Source organism: Falco naumanni, chromosome 2 (assembly GCF_017639655.2).
Source record: "Falco naumanni isolate bFalNau1 chromosome 2, bFalNau1.pat, whole genome shotgun sequence".
Taxonomy (NCBI): Eukaryota; Metazoa; Chordata; class Aves; order Falconiformes; family Falconidae; genus Falco; species Falco naumanni.
The window spans coordinates 35,001,288-35,018,293 of NC_054055.1; the positions used below are offsets into that span (position 1 = coordinate 35,001,288).

General features: G+C 37.0%; 1 protein-coding gene across 1 annotated transcript in view; it reads left to right on the forward strand.

The window, feature by feature from the left end:
- VWA8 (von Willebrand factor A domain containing 8) overlaps nucleotides 1–17,006 on the forward strand; it is a 182,041-nt gene that overhangs the window by 112,460 nt on the left and 52,575 nt on the right. The window contains exons 27-35 of the mRNA XM_040583980.1: nucleotides 794–902; nucleotides 1,806–1,944; nucleotides 3,236–3,438; nucleotides 10,117–10,233; nucleotides 10,713–10,777; nucleotides 10,877–11,002; nucleotides 11,650–11,759; nucleotides 13,758–13,912; nucleotides 15,630–15,831. Of these exons, the coding sequence (XP_040439914.1) occupies nucleotides 794–902; nucleotides 1,806–1,944; nucleotides 3,236–3,438; nucleotides 10,117–10,233; nucleotides 10,713–10,777; nucleotides 10,877–11,002; nucleotides 11,650–11,759; nucleotides 13,758–13,912; nucleotides 15,630–15,831 (1,226 nt within the window). The remainder of the gene's footprint in view (nucleotides 1–793; nucleotides 903–1,805; nucleotides 1,945–3,235; nucleotides 3,439–10,116; nucleotides 10,234–10,712; nucleotides 10,778–10,876; nucleotides 11,003–11,649; nucleotides 11,760–13,757; nucleotides 13,913–15,629; nucleotides 15,832–17,006) is intronic.

Consider the following 17,006-nt stretch of genomic DNA (forward strand, 5'->3'; position numbering starts at 1 on the left):
GCTTGAAGGTATTTATGCCAATTAATGAAGTCAAACTGCTTTTAGTGGTTGCAAATTACATGAGAGGAAAGAAAAATTGTGCTGTCCCTGTTTTACTGTCATATGCCAGCGTTTTCTTTTCCTATATAAATCAGTTATGCTGTGGCCCATGTATTTCTGCCCTAAACAAAAGATACAGAAATAAAGAAATTAGATCAAGGCACGCAACTGAGGCTTTCAAAGATGTCCCTTACCTTTCTGTGGACTGGGCTGGCCAGAAGGCAATGGGATACTCTCATGTCTGTATTCCTTTGCCTTTGTTCATGTGAGCAGTGGCAAAATATATTGAAATATATTGTACTATCGTTTCACTTTTGTTGCATGGTTAACTCGTCACAGTGTTTACTGTGCTTATTCTGCGGGTTTTTAACGTGAGTATGCCACTGACAGGAGTTCATTTAAGTGGTACTATCACACCCTGCCTGATCTGAATAAAGCAAAGCAAGAGACATTTGTATATATTTTATTATGTATCTCAAATAATTCAGACTAGAAAATTTTTCCTTGTGAGGCCATATCATGTGAATTGTTGCTGCTTTTATGGTGCTGTTCAGGTTGTGACTGTATTAGTATTACAGAAAGCTAAAATTTTGGTGATTTAAAACAAAAAAAATACTTTACCATGGAAGCATTTTCTACAAGAGAATCTTCACATATGTCTCATTGGAAAAATGCAGTTGTTTAAATGATTTATTTCATATCAGTTGCTGGCTAATGAATGTAAAAATTGGTTTGTTCCTACATTGTTTGACAGACTGCCATTACCAGATCATAAATTTATGGGCTACTGGAAAGTCAATCAGCCGGGGAATGCAGAACAGAAACTGCTGTGTCCAACAGAAACTCAGAAAATAGACATAAAGGTTTGTCTTTTAAGTTGGTGTTTTTTTTCATATAATACTGTTTTTATATATCAGGATGGAAAGAATCTAAAGCATGATTAATTTCTTCAGGAAAAAGAGTATATACAAAGTGTAGTCCTTGTTACCCATTCTTGGGGTTTTTTATACTGACTAGAAAAATGAACATTTTTGTATGTGTAGCCCTCACACTAGTTATACAATCATTAAGTTTGGTTAGAAGTTCTTGAAAAGAGGTTTTTATAAAGATATTGAAAATACTGTATTTGAAGGTGGCCAGTTTAAGGCCCCAGATCTCAATTCTTGAATAAGATCAGAGACTGAAAAGAAAGCTGTTTTCTTTTTCTATTTTGCATGCAGCTGAATTCTTATGGGTCTTTGGCACTGTCAAGTTTGAATTTGAACCTTTGGTACAGTTTGACCTGCAGCCAAAGCTTCTAAGTCCTTTTCAGCTTTAAGTTCTTGGCTTAACTTCAGTCATTTTTACTTCAGTGAATAAGGAAAAATCTGAACTGCTAATGTGATGTAGGGGTGAGATTTAAACTTTATATAATAAGAAATCTCTATGGAACGTCTTTGAAATAGAAATATTTTGATTTTTTTTTCTTTGTATGGACTGCGTTTTATCAGTACATGATACCTCTTGTGCCACTGAGCAGTAATGGTTCCAAACCAATAAAAGACTAAAGAGAAAAGGCGTGTTGGTTTCTATACTGTAAAGAAAATTACAGTAGGAACATTCTGAGAGCTTGCAGAAAAGCATTTCCTTTTCACTTTTATTTATTTAGTAGTTGCTCTGTTTCTGTTGTTAGTTAATACTAAATCTTGAAGAAGACTTCTAGATTTTTTTTAAAGAATGGTGAGTGGAATATTTTAGCAAGCACTCATTGTTATCACTTGTTTTAGGGCCCTGTGTACTTAAATATTCAAGGATTTCCACTGGAACGACATGAAGCCAGGTCCCTCAGTTTCACAGAAGAACTTGCTTTTTGGACACTGCCTTTGGGTGAAATTAACTTAGTTTGCGATGTCACAGTAACAAAAGGTACAGTAAAAAAAAATCTGCTAGCTTTTGTAATGATCCACAATATTGTAAATATGTGAAATACCCTGGAGATGAGAAGGGACAGGGCTGCTGACTTCATAATAGCTTGCTGGTAGCCAGTGGCAGAATATAAAAGGGCAATATGAGGGATTCTAAGTGTAATAACAACACTTCAATGCGTTTACAGTTGTGTGTATTTCTAGGTATGTTTACAATGGAGTACAGGAATAGTACTAGGAATTGGAATATGGGACCAGAGGATATGGAGCATGGAAATGGAGTACAGGAATAATAATTTATCTTTTTCCACTTTTTTGTTTAACAGTAGGTGAAATACAAAAATAATCAGCCACTTAAATTGGAGCATAATTTCACTGAATTGTTGTGGTCTTTGTAAAGATATGCATCTTTCTCAAACCAAGAGAAAGATATGTAATTAAAGTAGAACAACCACAAAATTGCAAGTTTCTTTAGTTTGTATGTTCAACACCGTATTACTTCACAAAAACAATTCTTTTGACTTTTCCTCTCTCAATTCAGTTTAAATACAAATCTTCCTCTGTGCTTGTACTGATTAAAATTCTTTATTACTTTTTCATTTTCTCACTCTCTGCCTCCCTGCCTTAGTTACCTGTACCACTTATGTCCCAAAGTGAATTGGGTCATTGGGAATATTCATGAACATTTTTAGGGTCCATCATTAAACATGTCTAAACTTTATTGTGTATTGTAAACAGATTGCTAATGATCAATACTGGAATGCTGCTTTTTCTGCTTGTAACCTTAGTTTCAAATATATTAACAGACTTTTATGACAGCAAAACAGAAATCAGGTGGCTTTGTATTGATGTCAAGCATTGTCTGAAATCAGTCAGGAAGGTGCTGTATGTGAAAAGTTCCATACAAAGTTTGCATTCATCCCATGTTTAATTATTAAATACATTAATTGAAAGGGAGGATGGGATAGAGAAGGAGGGAGAACCAAGATTATAAACAAATAAAAACATCTAGATGGATTTTGTATATACTAGCAGCTGGCAGGTGCTGCAGTCTTGTCTACACAAATGTGCTTTGGACTGCTTGTTTGACGAGTTAACAGTATTATGGCAAGATTCTGCCTGCTAACATTTAGTTAGTAGCAAGAGACCGTTTCTTTTTATCTCCTGTGTCTGCGGTGGTAATTTTTCTGTACATTTTGCTATATCATCTGCCAAGGTTATGACATATGTATTTCCAGAAGAGCAATATATGATATCAGTAGCCTTTCATTAATTTTACATTCTTATTTCAGAAGATGAAGCTGAAAATGTTCTTTACGTCACTACATGCAATCCTGTTTCCTTGTACTTCATGAATGTTTCCAGTAAGAGTGGATACTTTGTGGATCTTTATGACCTCTTTCCAAGAACAGTTGGAAGTGTCTGGCAACCTTTTGTGACTGTGGCACTGCTGGGAAATCCACTCAAAGGTCAAGTGGTTCTACATGAAGAGGAGGTAAAAAAAATTAAATACAGCTAAATATTTAGTGATGAGTAAAGTAGTATCATAAGGGTAGGATTGCTGAGGAGTCTGCCTCTGTAGATTGAAATAGCCTGGACAAGCCTACCCCATTCAGACTGTTCTCTTTTTCATTATACGTGAAGCTTGGGAGTTGCCTTCAGCTTTAGTTTTTATGTGGAGATTTTCCTCTTGCACTGTTTGGCTGGACAACGTCCTTTTGTGTTCTTGAAGCTGAGTTCTACCTGCATATCTTATTTCTGTTACTGATAGAGGGAGATTGACCTTCATGGGAGAAAAGGAGATAGTTCAGAAGTCTCAGTCAAGTAGCATATATTTGCAAAGTACAAAGTAAGCTGGTTTATGATGTAAACTTAAGTTCTGCTCCGATCTTGTCCTCTTTTTACTTTTCAAATAGGACATGAAAGAGACATTTTCTGAGTCAGAACATAAAATGTTGCTTTTATTTGCTTTGTGATGCTATTTTTTGTATTGTGAATACTGAAATTTCTCATTCTGTAACATCTGAAGTACCAAGACTAGAAAGAAGACTGTATAAACCTTGACATCTAGTGTATCAGTAACACAAATTTAGAACCACTGACAACTTCAGTGTTGGTTTGACCCAAATCCTTTTTTTAAAGTCAAGTATTGCATACTTTCCACATACTTTCCACTTTCCATTACTATCAGTGAACTGATTGGAACGTTTCCAATTGAAAACATCTTTGCCCAGGAGTGGGAAGAGACAAGAGTTGGTAAAGTGCTGCTGCTCTTCATTTTGTAATATTAATAATAGTTTATTATGTTACCTACCAGTCATAGTGGTTTGACATGGGCATTTAACGTGGTCATTATTGTTGGTTGGCTTTGCCTTTTCCTTTTTTTGTTCTGAATTTCTTCTGCCCATTTTTCAGTAGGTGAGAGACTCTGACCTAGAAGAACCTTTCCTACACTGAGTTGGGTTATTACATAGTTTTCTGTCCTTTCATAACTAGTGTCTCTGTGATATTGTTATTCCAGGAACATCGGTCAAGTGTTGACACCACTTTCTGGTCTCAAATGCTACAGTTAAGCTCGATTGCCTTATGAAAAACACCATTGTTCTGCGTTTAGTAGAACTGCCTATGCTTTCTTCTGCTTTGCTTTGGACACTTTCCAGTGCCAAATGGAAAAAATACCATTCTGAAGTTACCTGCTTGTAGTGATTGCCTGTGCTGTTGTATTGAACAGCTTAGAAGTACCATTTGGGCTATTTTGAGATGCACATAACACATTTGTTTGGTTCTAAACAAAGTTCGGCCTTTTTGGCAAAGTCAGCACAGGAAACTGTAAAACAGATGGCAGTCTATCTCATGTCTAAGAATGTTTAGAATGTCTCACACTTTTTAATATAAAGCCCAGCAATATTCTTTGCTTTCTAAGTCTCTAAAATTCCTACTGGGAAAATAATTGTCCCGCTAGTTTTGCTTTTAACCAAATCACAGTAACATTTGGTGTCAGCAATGAAGTTTTTATCAAAGGTTCATCCATGAAGCTTTAGGTAGTTAACTCAATGACTGGTTTTGCCTGTCCTCATGGAATATATTTTTCAGTGACAGTATGAATTAAAACTCTGAAGTAAAGTCTGTTCTGTGGAGAGACTGTGGTAGCTCAGATGACTTCAGTTGAGCTGTAACCTCAGTTTTTTCTCTGGCAAAGCTAAAATATTGCCAGTTTCAGTCTTGCCTTTCTTAGCTGGTGCTACAGGTGAACAAATCCTGTCTGAAAATAAACCTGGTTTACACTGCTGGAAAATAATACAGAATTACAGTATTCTGAATGCTTTGCATTACCGTAGGACTTTTTACACAGTATTAACATTAAGATAGACCTCACTTGCTGAGTGTGAAAATATGTTTCATTGAACTACAAACTTGGTTGCAAAGTCATTGTATACTTAGAACACTATTCAAAAATAATTTTAGACTCCTTGAGTAACTTAAGTAAGCATCTTGCACAGAAAAAAATGATAGGAAAGGTTTCTCCTATGTACTGCATGTTCATGTCCATGGACTACATTAGTAATTTATTTGGGACTAGTTTTCAAATGAGGCACAGTTCAGATGAATACCGCTGTTCTAGTCTGCAGAGCCACTGCTATCCTTCCTTATGCTAGGGTTCATGTGTTAGGATCTCAGCATTTCTACTTCCCACTGAATCAAAAGAGGGATTCTCAAGTAGTTTAGTTTGTCCACATAGAGCTTAGGTTTTATTCCAAACATTTCCTGCCGTGGAACCATGGAAAAAACATGTGCTTCATGCACCTGTGAAATGAAGTGGATATTGCTGTATATGAAATTATATCCATTATTATTGATGTTAGCAGGTAAACATATAATCTAAGCTAATCATCCAAGTACCTGCTGTATCTGTTGGGAGGATAAAGGTGATCTACAAGAGCAGTTCATCTCAGCTAAGGTAAAGCGTGGTGAATGCCCTCTGGAGGTACCTCTCTGTTTCCACTGGCTACAGAAGGAACCTTGACATATAGTCAGAATTCCTGCCTTCAAGTGATCTAAGGTTAATGGCAGTTGTAAGCTCAGAATTTGCAGCATTTACATGTTAAGACAAGTAGATTAGTGGCACTTCTGTATTTTGGACAAGGCTCCAAGCGTTGGCTATTTGTGCTAAGAGTGCATCAAACAGATCTTCCAAGAAAAAAAAGTAATGCAAATGATGTATGTGATGCTTTAGAGGTTCATCTACGTCTATTTACAAAAAGACCAAGAAATTTTAACAATGTTTCTAGATATTTATTAGTCTGGAATTCCAGACTAATTCACATTTATTAGATTCGCATTAATAAATGATTCACATTTATTAAATAAAGTCCTTTTAACAGCTGATATTTCATAAATAATATAAACCATTAATTAGACAATACCAAAAGCTAAAGATTTTTCCCAATGTTTTGTTTTAATAAAGGTCTTTGGACATTAATGTTTCTGACTAAGTTATAAAAAAGAACTATTTTAAACAGATTATAACCTTATTGGAAAGTATGAGGTGATGATGTTGTGGCTCTTCAAATAAGCTTGTGTGATTTATTTCCCAGATGACATCCATCTGGATTCAGTAGAGCCCTCCAGTGAAATAAAATGAAAAATCACCATTCCTTCCTGTCCTTTTAAATAAAATTTTACTAAAACTAAACTCCTCATGGACTTAACTTAATAGCACAAATCAGACATTTGTCTGCTTTTAAGCCACCTTCTGTCATGGTTTAACCCCAGCCAGCAACTAAGCACCATACAGCTGCTCACTCGCTCCCCTCCCAGGGGTATGGGGGAGAGAATTGCAGGACTCAATCTCATGGATTGCAATAAAGACAGTTTAATGGGACAGAAAAGGAAGAAAAATAGTAATAATTACAATAATAATTATTAAAGAATTAGAATATACAAAACAAGTGATGCACAATGCGATTGCTCACCACTTGCCAACCGATGCCTAGCCAGTTCTGAGCAGCAGCCCCCAGCCAGTTTTCCCCCAGCTTTATATGCTCAGCATTACATCATATGGTACAGAATATCCCTTTGGCCAGTTGGGGCCAGCTGTCCTGGCTGTATCCCCTCCCAACTTCTTGTGCCCCTCCAGCCCTCTTGCTGGCAGGGCATGAGAAGCTGAAAAGTCCTTGACTTAGTATATACACTACTTAATGACAACTAAAAACATCAGTGTGTTATCAGCATTATTCTTATACTAAATCCAAAACACAGCACTCTACCAGCTACTAGGAAGAAAATCCCAGCCAAAACCAGGACATCTTTACACCTTTTTGGAAGAAAAAGTAGGTGATTCTTTTTCTCACAGCACTGTTGCTCTCAGTGAGTGCAGCCTGTTTTGGTTCTATCTTCTTGTTCAGACTAAGCTGATAGACTTTGAAAAGACTCTTCAGAAATCTCAAGTCATTCCTCATAAGGTGGGGATTGCATTCATCTTTTCAAAGCAGCAATACCTCTGCCTTGTCCTCCCCACTAACTTCAGGGTAGACTTGTATTTCCTATAAAGCTTCATGCCCACCTATTTCACTTTTCTTTTTCTTTCTGCATCTATTGCTTTTACTGCTCTGAAGGAGAGCAAATACAGACTGAAAAGAATTCTGATAAATTTATGCATGATTTTGCGTGGGATTATAGGAGGAAAATGCACATGGAGACTTGATTTGCGTATAAATTAACTGCACGCTTACATTTTTTCTTACACTTTGTTCTGTTGAAAGGCTACAACTGGGTGGACAGAGTAACCTACAGTCTAACTCAGAGAGCATAACAAGCTTTGCCCAGGCAGTGTCCTGCCAGCGTCCTTTAACTCTGCTTTTATCTTTCTTGGCCAGGAAGTGGTGCAGGGAGGGAGGGAAGTGCTTTTCCCTGTACCACATATTGTTGGAGCTCTTTGTCAAAGCTCTCCAATAGCAGAGTGAGCGAGTCTGTGGCACAGAAGCTGACACAGAGATCCACTTCTCTCACTACATGTAGGAGGTGGTAAAATCCTTCAAAAGAAGACTTTTTTAACAGTTTTTGGTCTAGCCTGAAACACAAGTGGGGACCTGCGTATGGAAGTACCTGCAACATACTAGTAGTAACATCTGAAACCTTTAGTCCCCATAATATTTTGATATATGGTTTCAGGAGGAAGGGTTTGTTTTCTTCAAAACTAGTTGAAGTTCTTAAATTATCTTCTTTTTTCTATTATTAATATTATATTATACTTTCCTTTTCTATAAGTCCACCTTGTAGGAAAAGGAAAGGTGCGCTCTGTCTGCAAAACCATAGGAACAACTTCCCATACTAGCAAAGTGAAATCACAACCCTGTTTGCTTTAAGGACTATTAAGAGGAAAATGCTGGTGAAAATAAAAACAGCAGTAAGGAAAGGGAAACTTTGCAGTAACTAAAAATAAAGGCACGCCACAAGATTGGTTATTGCATCTGTCCAGAGTTTGGAATTCCAGACATTGGGGTCAAGAGGTCACCAAAAGGTTACTTTTCTCCCAGTCAAGAACAAACACAGCAGAATTGCACACCAACATCTTCTCCCAGCCCACTTGAAGAGTTGCCAAAGCTGCTCTTGGATGTGTTTGGGAGTGACGCAAAAATCTATTTTTAAACACAGACAGAATATACATCAGTCACTTAGCACAGAAGGAAACCATTAACATCAAAAGGGGTGGAGTAGAGAGGCTTTTTATATTACCAACTGCTCTCATAAATTTAACGCTAAGTAGAAGAATGTAATTGATTTGTATGTGTTCTTTATCTCACGTGGAAGGCTATTCCATTGCTTTGGAACAGCAGTGCTGTTGCAGAATTGTATAAATATCATATGGCAGAAAACCAAAATCCCAAGCAAATGCCCTGTATTTTTTTCCTGAACCACATTTCTGTAATTTTGGTTTGTAATACATAAGCAAACTTCTTTTTTTAGAAGTACTGAACTCTAGCTGAAATTCCCAAATGCTCCAAATAACATGGTAATATTTTAAATGCTTTACCATATTTAGCTTCAAATTACTATCATTATTGAATAAAGTTAATTCTCCCAAATAATTCTAGTGAAAATATGAAGCATACCCAAAAAGAACAAAACTGCTGTGACTCAAATTGTTTGTATTTGTTTTATTCAGGAGACTTTGTGGGAATTTATGTTTTACTCCCTTAACGTCTGTCATGCGTTATTGCAGATGTTGTACGTAGACAGTTTACTTTTAGTAAGTCCTTGCAGAACCTAACATTTCCTTGAATGGCAAACAAAAAATTCAGCCCCAGTCTTAATTAATTTGTTCTTCTGTATGTTTTAAATTTCATTTGATGGCGGTTAAGGTTGGCCCTGGATGATTGTTCTCTTGAATTCTTAAACACATTAGGAGCACCTATAGTAGCTTGTAAAAAAAAAAAAATTATTAAAATGCCCCCATCATTTGATAGCGTGCATGAACCCTCGGGCATTGAGTTAACTGATGAAATCTAAGAAGTTCAAAATTTAGCATAGCATATTTTCACATGTTTTGTGTGGAGGATGGTTGCACCACTCTCTTCACTATCCTGTCTGCTACTGATCTCCATCCTCTTCAGTCATCCTGCTGTCCTCCAGCAGTTGCCCTGCCTCTTACACTGTAAGCTGTCTGAGCATGCAGGTCACAGAAGGATTGTCACGCACTGTGATACTTAATAGGCTCCACGGTGTCAGAATTATGAAAAACAGTACTAAGCCATTTCTTCTCTCACCAATTTTTCACCGTTGGTGTAACTTAATGGTGGATTCTTTAGAGGAATGCTAAGAAAACATAAAAACTGAAATTAAATATTTTAGTGACTTGACAGAATAAAACTGGTAAGTCTCTCACCTGAAGCTGACTAGAACTTGTCATACTAGCCTAATTCCTAAAGTTTCTGCAGAAGTGAAAAACTGGAATATCATTCCAGCCCTTTTTGCATGTACTTAACCTCTGCAATTAAATTTCTCCATGAACTTTGAAATGAACCAAGAAGGTTCAGCCTATGTTCTCCAACAAAATCTGGATCATCTTTTCAAAATATCCAAAGTTGCTAGAGTTGCAAAAGTGCTTCAGATAGATTTGTTGTATTCTCTTAAATGGGCTTGAGATATACATGGGTCTGCTTTTCATTTACAGAGCAATGTTGTGCTGTTGCTGGATACAAACAATGGTGCCCTTCGCCGACTTTTGCTCTTACCAAATGCTCAGGAGTCTCCTAAGAGAACATCTTGGTGGAGCAGCAAAGAAGAGATGGTGAGGAATAATACCTGCCTCTATTATACTACATAGTTTTTTTAAATCAAAGCTCAATATTGGAAGAACTGTCCCAGGATTGTTTATCTTTCTGTTTTTACAGCCTAAGCACTTGCTTACTTTTGTATATGTTTAAATGCTGTACACATAAAATAGCATTGTTATGGAATAGTGATACAAAAAATATAAATAAGTTGTATTGTCTGAGGTTACATATCCTTAAATATCCCTTTATTGAGCTAGAACTGGAAATAACTGAACATTTTGTTACAAGGGATTATGTCCAAAATAATGAACTCAATTGTGATGTGATTATATGACTTTGGGACAAGGCAGGCTAGATAACATTTTGAGAGGTAATTAATATCATGGATTATTCTAAATAAAGGGAAAATGTAGTACGTTTTCAGGGGAGACAGGAAACTCACTGGGACGAGTCTAACAAACACTAATTGCTGTTATGACATATTTTTATACAGAGCGACTACAAAATGTGCAGAGAGTTTTCACACAAAAACTGGCTGGTGTTCTACAAAGAAGCAGGGTGAGAGTAAAATATATCTTTGTATTATATTGATTTATAACAGAACTCCTGGTATACATCCCTATCTGATTATTCTTTTCTTGGCTTCCAATTTTACAGAAACAGCCTTATTGTACTGGATGTATTAGAGGGTCAAACTCATACCATCTTGCTTCCGATCAATCTGAAGTCTGTTTTCCTTGTGGCTGAAGACCGGTGGCTCTTGGTGGAAAATGAAACAAATCAGTTAGTTAAGCTTAGTTTTTTTGATGGGATTATTTCTTTTTCATGTCGTCTTTATGTTCAAGAGTTTCGCTCCTGGTCTCAGAGTAGGGTTTTTTTTCGGTTTGTGAGACTGGCTAAACTTAAACAGTTGGTGTTTAAGGTGCAGATTTGCGCTGGTGGAAGTACAGGTGGGCTTTCAGAGTAGGAAATGAGAAGGGTATACCAGCCTAAGTTAATGCCTCTGAAAATCTAGACTAGCTTTGACTAGCATGTTAATACTGTTTTTACTGAGGTGGTATTGATCTTTAGAAATTAGAATGTTGGTGGACCTAGCTTTGGCAATACAGCCATATCATATCATCCAGAGTTAATTCCTCCTTGCTTTACTTTCATTGGCGTGTGAAAGACATATTACTTTGCTGTCATATTTTTATGAATGCACAGCAAGTAGAAGTGTGTAAATAGTTACCAGAAGACATATCTGCCACTTTCTGGCTTACCCTTTCCTATCTCACAGATGTCTGGTAAATCGTATCTAGTTTTAGCAAAAGGTGTTGATAACCTTGTTTATATAAATGTAGAATGTTTTCACTATTTCAGAAGATAAAAATCTTTGTTTAGAGTTACAAGCTTAATTAGGAATTACTATAAATGTTTATCCTTTACAGGAAATTTCTTTTAACCAAGTGTGCCCATATGGAAGCTGAAGACAGTGAGGTTTGCCAGCTGTATGCATTGAGTGAAGAGCCAGCTGATACGGGGTTTGGCTTAACAACGGGTATTGAATGCAAGCTTGGCTTGTGTTTTTTTGTTTTTTGTTTTAATCATTTCTGTGTTTGCAGATGCACAAACAAGGCTCTTTAAAGGTCTGGGTAACCTTCTCTCTGATTCTCTTTTTGTCCTCCCCTTATCATGTCTGGTTAATAATAACTTTTCACAAAGCAAGCCAAATTCCATGCTCAAATTTCAGGTTGTTTGAATAAAGCATCTTTGTTTCATTGTGGCATTTAAGACCCTCAGTCCTGAACTTTCAGGAAACATACAAGCATACAGAATGGAAAAGGAAACAAGACAACTAGGCAGGGATTAGAGCATAGCAATAGAAGGGACCAAACACATTGATGAGTCCAATCTGTATCCTTTTGCAGGTGTGTTGTTCACACTCAGATAAGCTAGAAGACATTTCCCACTAGTTATAAAAATACAAAGACAAGTTCTGTTAAAATAGAACAGAAGTCACAGTTTCTGAAGTTCTGCAGATAGTGTGCAGGATGCCATTGAGGCCATCACACCTGTGTTAAAAGATAGGGAGATTTTTTTCAGTACAATTCCCAGATGGTGCTAGGCATTGAGGCATGTCTTAGCTACAGAAGAAGGCAGACCTCTCCAATGGACATCATTCTGTCTGGTAAGATCTGCCTATCTTCAGATTTTCAACCCTGAGCATTTGATCACGGTGCACAAAATCTTTAGCCTTTCTGGTTTAATAACACTGGAAATACATGTGCATCCCACATAACAGTTTATAGGCTTTGGCCTATCTCCAATGTGTCTCGGAGAGAGAGGGAAAAAACAGAGAAGCTAATTTATATGTGTTAAAGGGGGGAAAAAGTTTCATCCTGGTCCTTGTGTCTAGCATAAATATGAAGAATGAGATTAACATAGTGTAAACATGATACAAGCAAATGTTATTGGCAGATAACAAATATGCCTTACTTTATACAAACAGCAACAAACTGGATACCAAAAACTCTAACCACTGATATAAATATCTAGGATCCTTTTCATCTCTTGTACAGTTTACTCTATCAACTTATCAAGCTCCATCAGAGCACAGTAGTTTCCTTCCTCTTACTACCTTATTTAGAAACCATTATAGAGTATCATTCCTCAGATGGGTACTAACATTATTATAATTTCCAATCTCAAAGTATTTGTGGACAGTTTATTGCTGCATGCTTTTTGTGCTATTTTTATCCTTTGTTATCTTATTTTTTCTCTCCCAATCTAAAAATCTATCATATCCCCTCTCCACTTTTTTTCCAAATCATCCAGCAAACCCCAAATGTAACTTCTTCAGCCTTTTCTCATTCTTTGAGGCAGGACCCGTGGCAGAACTAAGAAAAGGTAGACCACTGTGGGTTTGCCGCTGACCCAAACCAGTAGCCCATTTATCCTTTGAGGGAGGAAATGTTTTCTCCTGCTGCCAGTGTACGCCACAAAACCAGAGACAACAGGTTCTGACTGTGTTGATAATTTGAGGCAAGGTAAAGGGCTGTTGCAGTTGCACAGAATAACATTTAGTTTTCCTTAGCTTAACGAAAAAGAAAATTACATCATTGTTTACCAAAAATGTACAAACAACATTATTTAAATTGCAAAGACAGCGAGACAGCTACCAAGAAATGTCACATTGACACTTACCTGTGCAGACCCACATTTTGCCTTTTTGTGCATTTGCATTATAACAATCTTCAATGAGATCACATGCTGTTCTATTCCATAGGTTTCCTGCCTCATTTGCACAGTGGAGGGCAAAATTAAGTGGTATAAGCAACTGCAGAGCTAACATTTCCTGATTTTTAGTACTTAATTTCACAAAAATAACATTATTTCCTGGCTTCTTTTCTGGTTATAGTGCACTATAAGCAAATCTTAGTAATTTTATGCTCAAAGTAATAGCAGTGATCAGTGCTCAGCACTTTCACAGTTAATATTGTTTCCTATTGCACATCTGGATTTAATGACTTTCATTTTGTTTAATTTCCCTGTTTAGCATCAGAACTGTGTGTGCCGCATGCAGTTTCAAGTGACCAGCTATCTTCAGAAAGCCTCAGTGCAGCTGTGGGACAAAAGATCAGCTCCCCCAACAGGATTTTCTCAGATGAACATAATTATGCTACTGTTGTTATTGGTTTCCCAGACCTCTTGGTAAATACTCAGCATTATTACACAATGAAGTAATATGATCTCATTTATTCTGTAACCAGTTAAGTACCTGTTAACTAAATGATATGGGAAAAGAAGGGAGTGACAGTAAATGACAAATTCATGTAGTGTACACTGTTTGGTAAGGCAGTCTAATCTAGGGGGATTTCAGTGGAGTTTGAAGTAATAAGAAACTGGACAATATAATGTCTAGCACAGGCAAAATTCTTTGTAGATAAGTTCTGAATAGTGCTGGTTGGAGGAATATTTTCTAAATCATGTGGGTTTATAAGTATCTACTTAAATATAACTGACAAAAAGGGCATCAGTATCATTTTGGACCATTCAGTGTGAACATCTAGCAGCAGCTAGCAGATACAGAACATGGCAACAAAACTATGCAGCCCCTTCACTATTTAATAATGTAGTTAAGTGTAAATACTGCATGTAATCGTGCTCACTGCTGTGACACAATTAGAAAAGGACCAGAAAGAAAGTGAAACTTAACTGTAATGATTAAGGCAGTTGCAAGGAATGGAGGTAAACACAGGGAAAATAAAAGCAGTGTTTAATTCTTTGTATTTATTTATATTTACTACCTAGTGATACATTAAAAGGGTGGTGTTTATGGAATAAATTCTGTATCATGTTCCCATAATAAATTGGGGCAAATTAGAAGATTTAACTGTTAACAGGCATTAATTTTGGGAAAATCAAATGATTGAAGAAAACACTCCAAAATCCAAAATTATTCAAAACCACGTTTTTGTCAGTAAGACATTCCCTGTCTTTGGAATTAGCTTTTGAGTTTATTTTGATTTGGATTTATACTACCGGATTGATTATACTAGCTTTTCATATTATTTATAATAGATGTGAGTTTATTGCTGGAAAAGCGAGGTAGCCTAGGGGAGTGAGTACTGAAGATGCTACACACTTCAATACCAACACTGGTAACGCTGGTGAGGAAGCATTTTGCTCTCACTGATTGAGACTGGGCCCTGTCTTTCCTTATATATGGTTTTAAATGTCCACCTGAATGTCAAAGAGGGAGTGCTAAAGGTGAACGGGGAGGTGTTGGGACAAAACTTCAGATTCAACGTTTAGTGTTAAATGGTCTAGGTGTTCAGTATGAACAAGGTATCTAAGCTCTTAGAATAGCAATGCTCAGCTGACCAAACCTAAAGGCCTTCTTCAAGATCAGGTGACTTATTCTCTAGGCTCAACTGGCTATAGCGGGAGATGGAGCACCTGGCTCACATGTGGACACCTACATTTATGTTTCTGAACCTGGAGCCAAATCCCAACCTTAATGCCTAGCTTTGAATTTGTTACTGAAATACCTGTTTGCATTTATCTACAGTAGTGGAAACTTAGACTATGGTAATAGTTTCTTACATAGCTTGATTCCAGATTAGGTTATTTCAATGCTTTCTATTCCTGGTTCAACGTGAAAAAAAAATTTTCATTCAACTTCATATCTTCAGAGAGTCTCATTTCCTAAAACTTGTTTAAGTAGTCTGTGTTTTTTTCACTATTCTAGGAGGTTTTAATCATAAAATAATCCACGTCTTTTCCTTGTTATGTGGTCACATGTGAAGTAACCACAGTAGCTACATTTGATTTGAAATTAGAAAAGAAGTGGAACTTATCAAGAAACGTTTGTTTTTTGGCTCAATAATAGTAACATTTTGTTCAGTAGACTCCTTCTCTCTTGTAGTCTCCTAGTGAAGTGTATAGCTGGAAAAGAAACGCCTCTCTGAGTCACAAACGTGCTTCTCCTTCTGATCCATTTTATTATGGAGGCCGGAGGAAAACAGGAGCTGCAAAACAAACCAATTGTATAACTTTATTGGCTTCTAATCAAATAGTCAGAATTTTAGCACCTGGAGATGTGCCTTTGAAAGACATTTACCCAAAAGGTAAGAGGTTCATATGCTTGTGCTGCAACGACTTTACACACTTGTTTTTGTTTTGTAAACAGCAATCACTTATGATTTTTTTCAAAATGTTTTTAAAGAATCACAAAGCAAGCATTTGAGGAGGAATGAGAATATTTGCACTCATTTCTAAAATTAATTTGGATCTTATTAACACGCTGAATTATACTTCTGACGAATTAGTAGGCTGCTTACCCTGATTATCCCAGTAGATGGGATCTCTCTCAGTCTGCACTGGGAACCAGCTACAGGAATATGATCATTCCAGTTCTGCGTTTGGCTTTCACTAGTGTTTCCAACCTCTGCTCAGTGCCACAGAGACACACAGTGATAAGAAGACCCTGTTGTCTGTCTAGCTCAGTATTCTGTCTCTAGCAGAACCAACAGGAGAGTTTATTTCGGGAATGAATGTCAGCCTGGCCACTTCTGTCTTTTTCCCTGTCATACTTCCTCAATATTTGCAGGTTTTTTGCTAGGGATGTTGCAAGGGACATACCCGCCTCGGGGGTCAACCTGCCTTAGGCTGTCCAACCCCTTTTACGGACCTTTTGTCCACAAGTTTTTCTGGTCCCTCTTTGAACTTATGTGTCTCCACAGCAAGTTCACAAGTTCACTACTCTGTGATCAGCTGATCTTCTACCAGATTTATCAAGTGCCCTTCATTCTGGCATTGCAGGGTTGAGTGAATAACAGTTCTGCATTCACCTTAACCATCATGTTCATGACTTTGTAAACTTCAGTCACATCTGCCCTCTCTCCAAACTGAAGGGACCCAGGCTTTTTAGTTCTTCCCTTGTCCAAGAGAATGTTGCCTGAGCAACGTTCACATACAGCAAAACCATCCTCCACTTGTACACTACTAAAGCAGGTATAGACTACAGACCTTCAGAATTTTTTGTGCCACCATGCCAAACTTTCTGTTATCTTTATATCTTTAGCTTCTTCAGCCAATAACTAAAAATATACCAATTAGTGCTAAATACAACATTTGTGAGTTTTGCATTTAATTACCTCTAGAAATCTCCAAGGAAAGTTCACTATCAAAAAGAGAAAACACCCAAAATATTTGTATATGAGAAAATAGCTGGGTTTTTTAATTCATCAGCACAAGAAGCTATTCCTGATTTGTTCTGTATGTGAACTCTCCATCCCAAAAT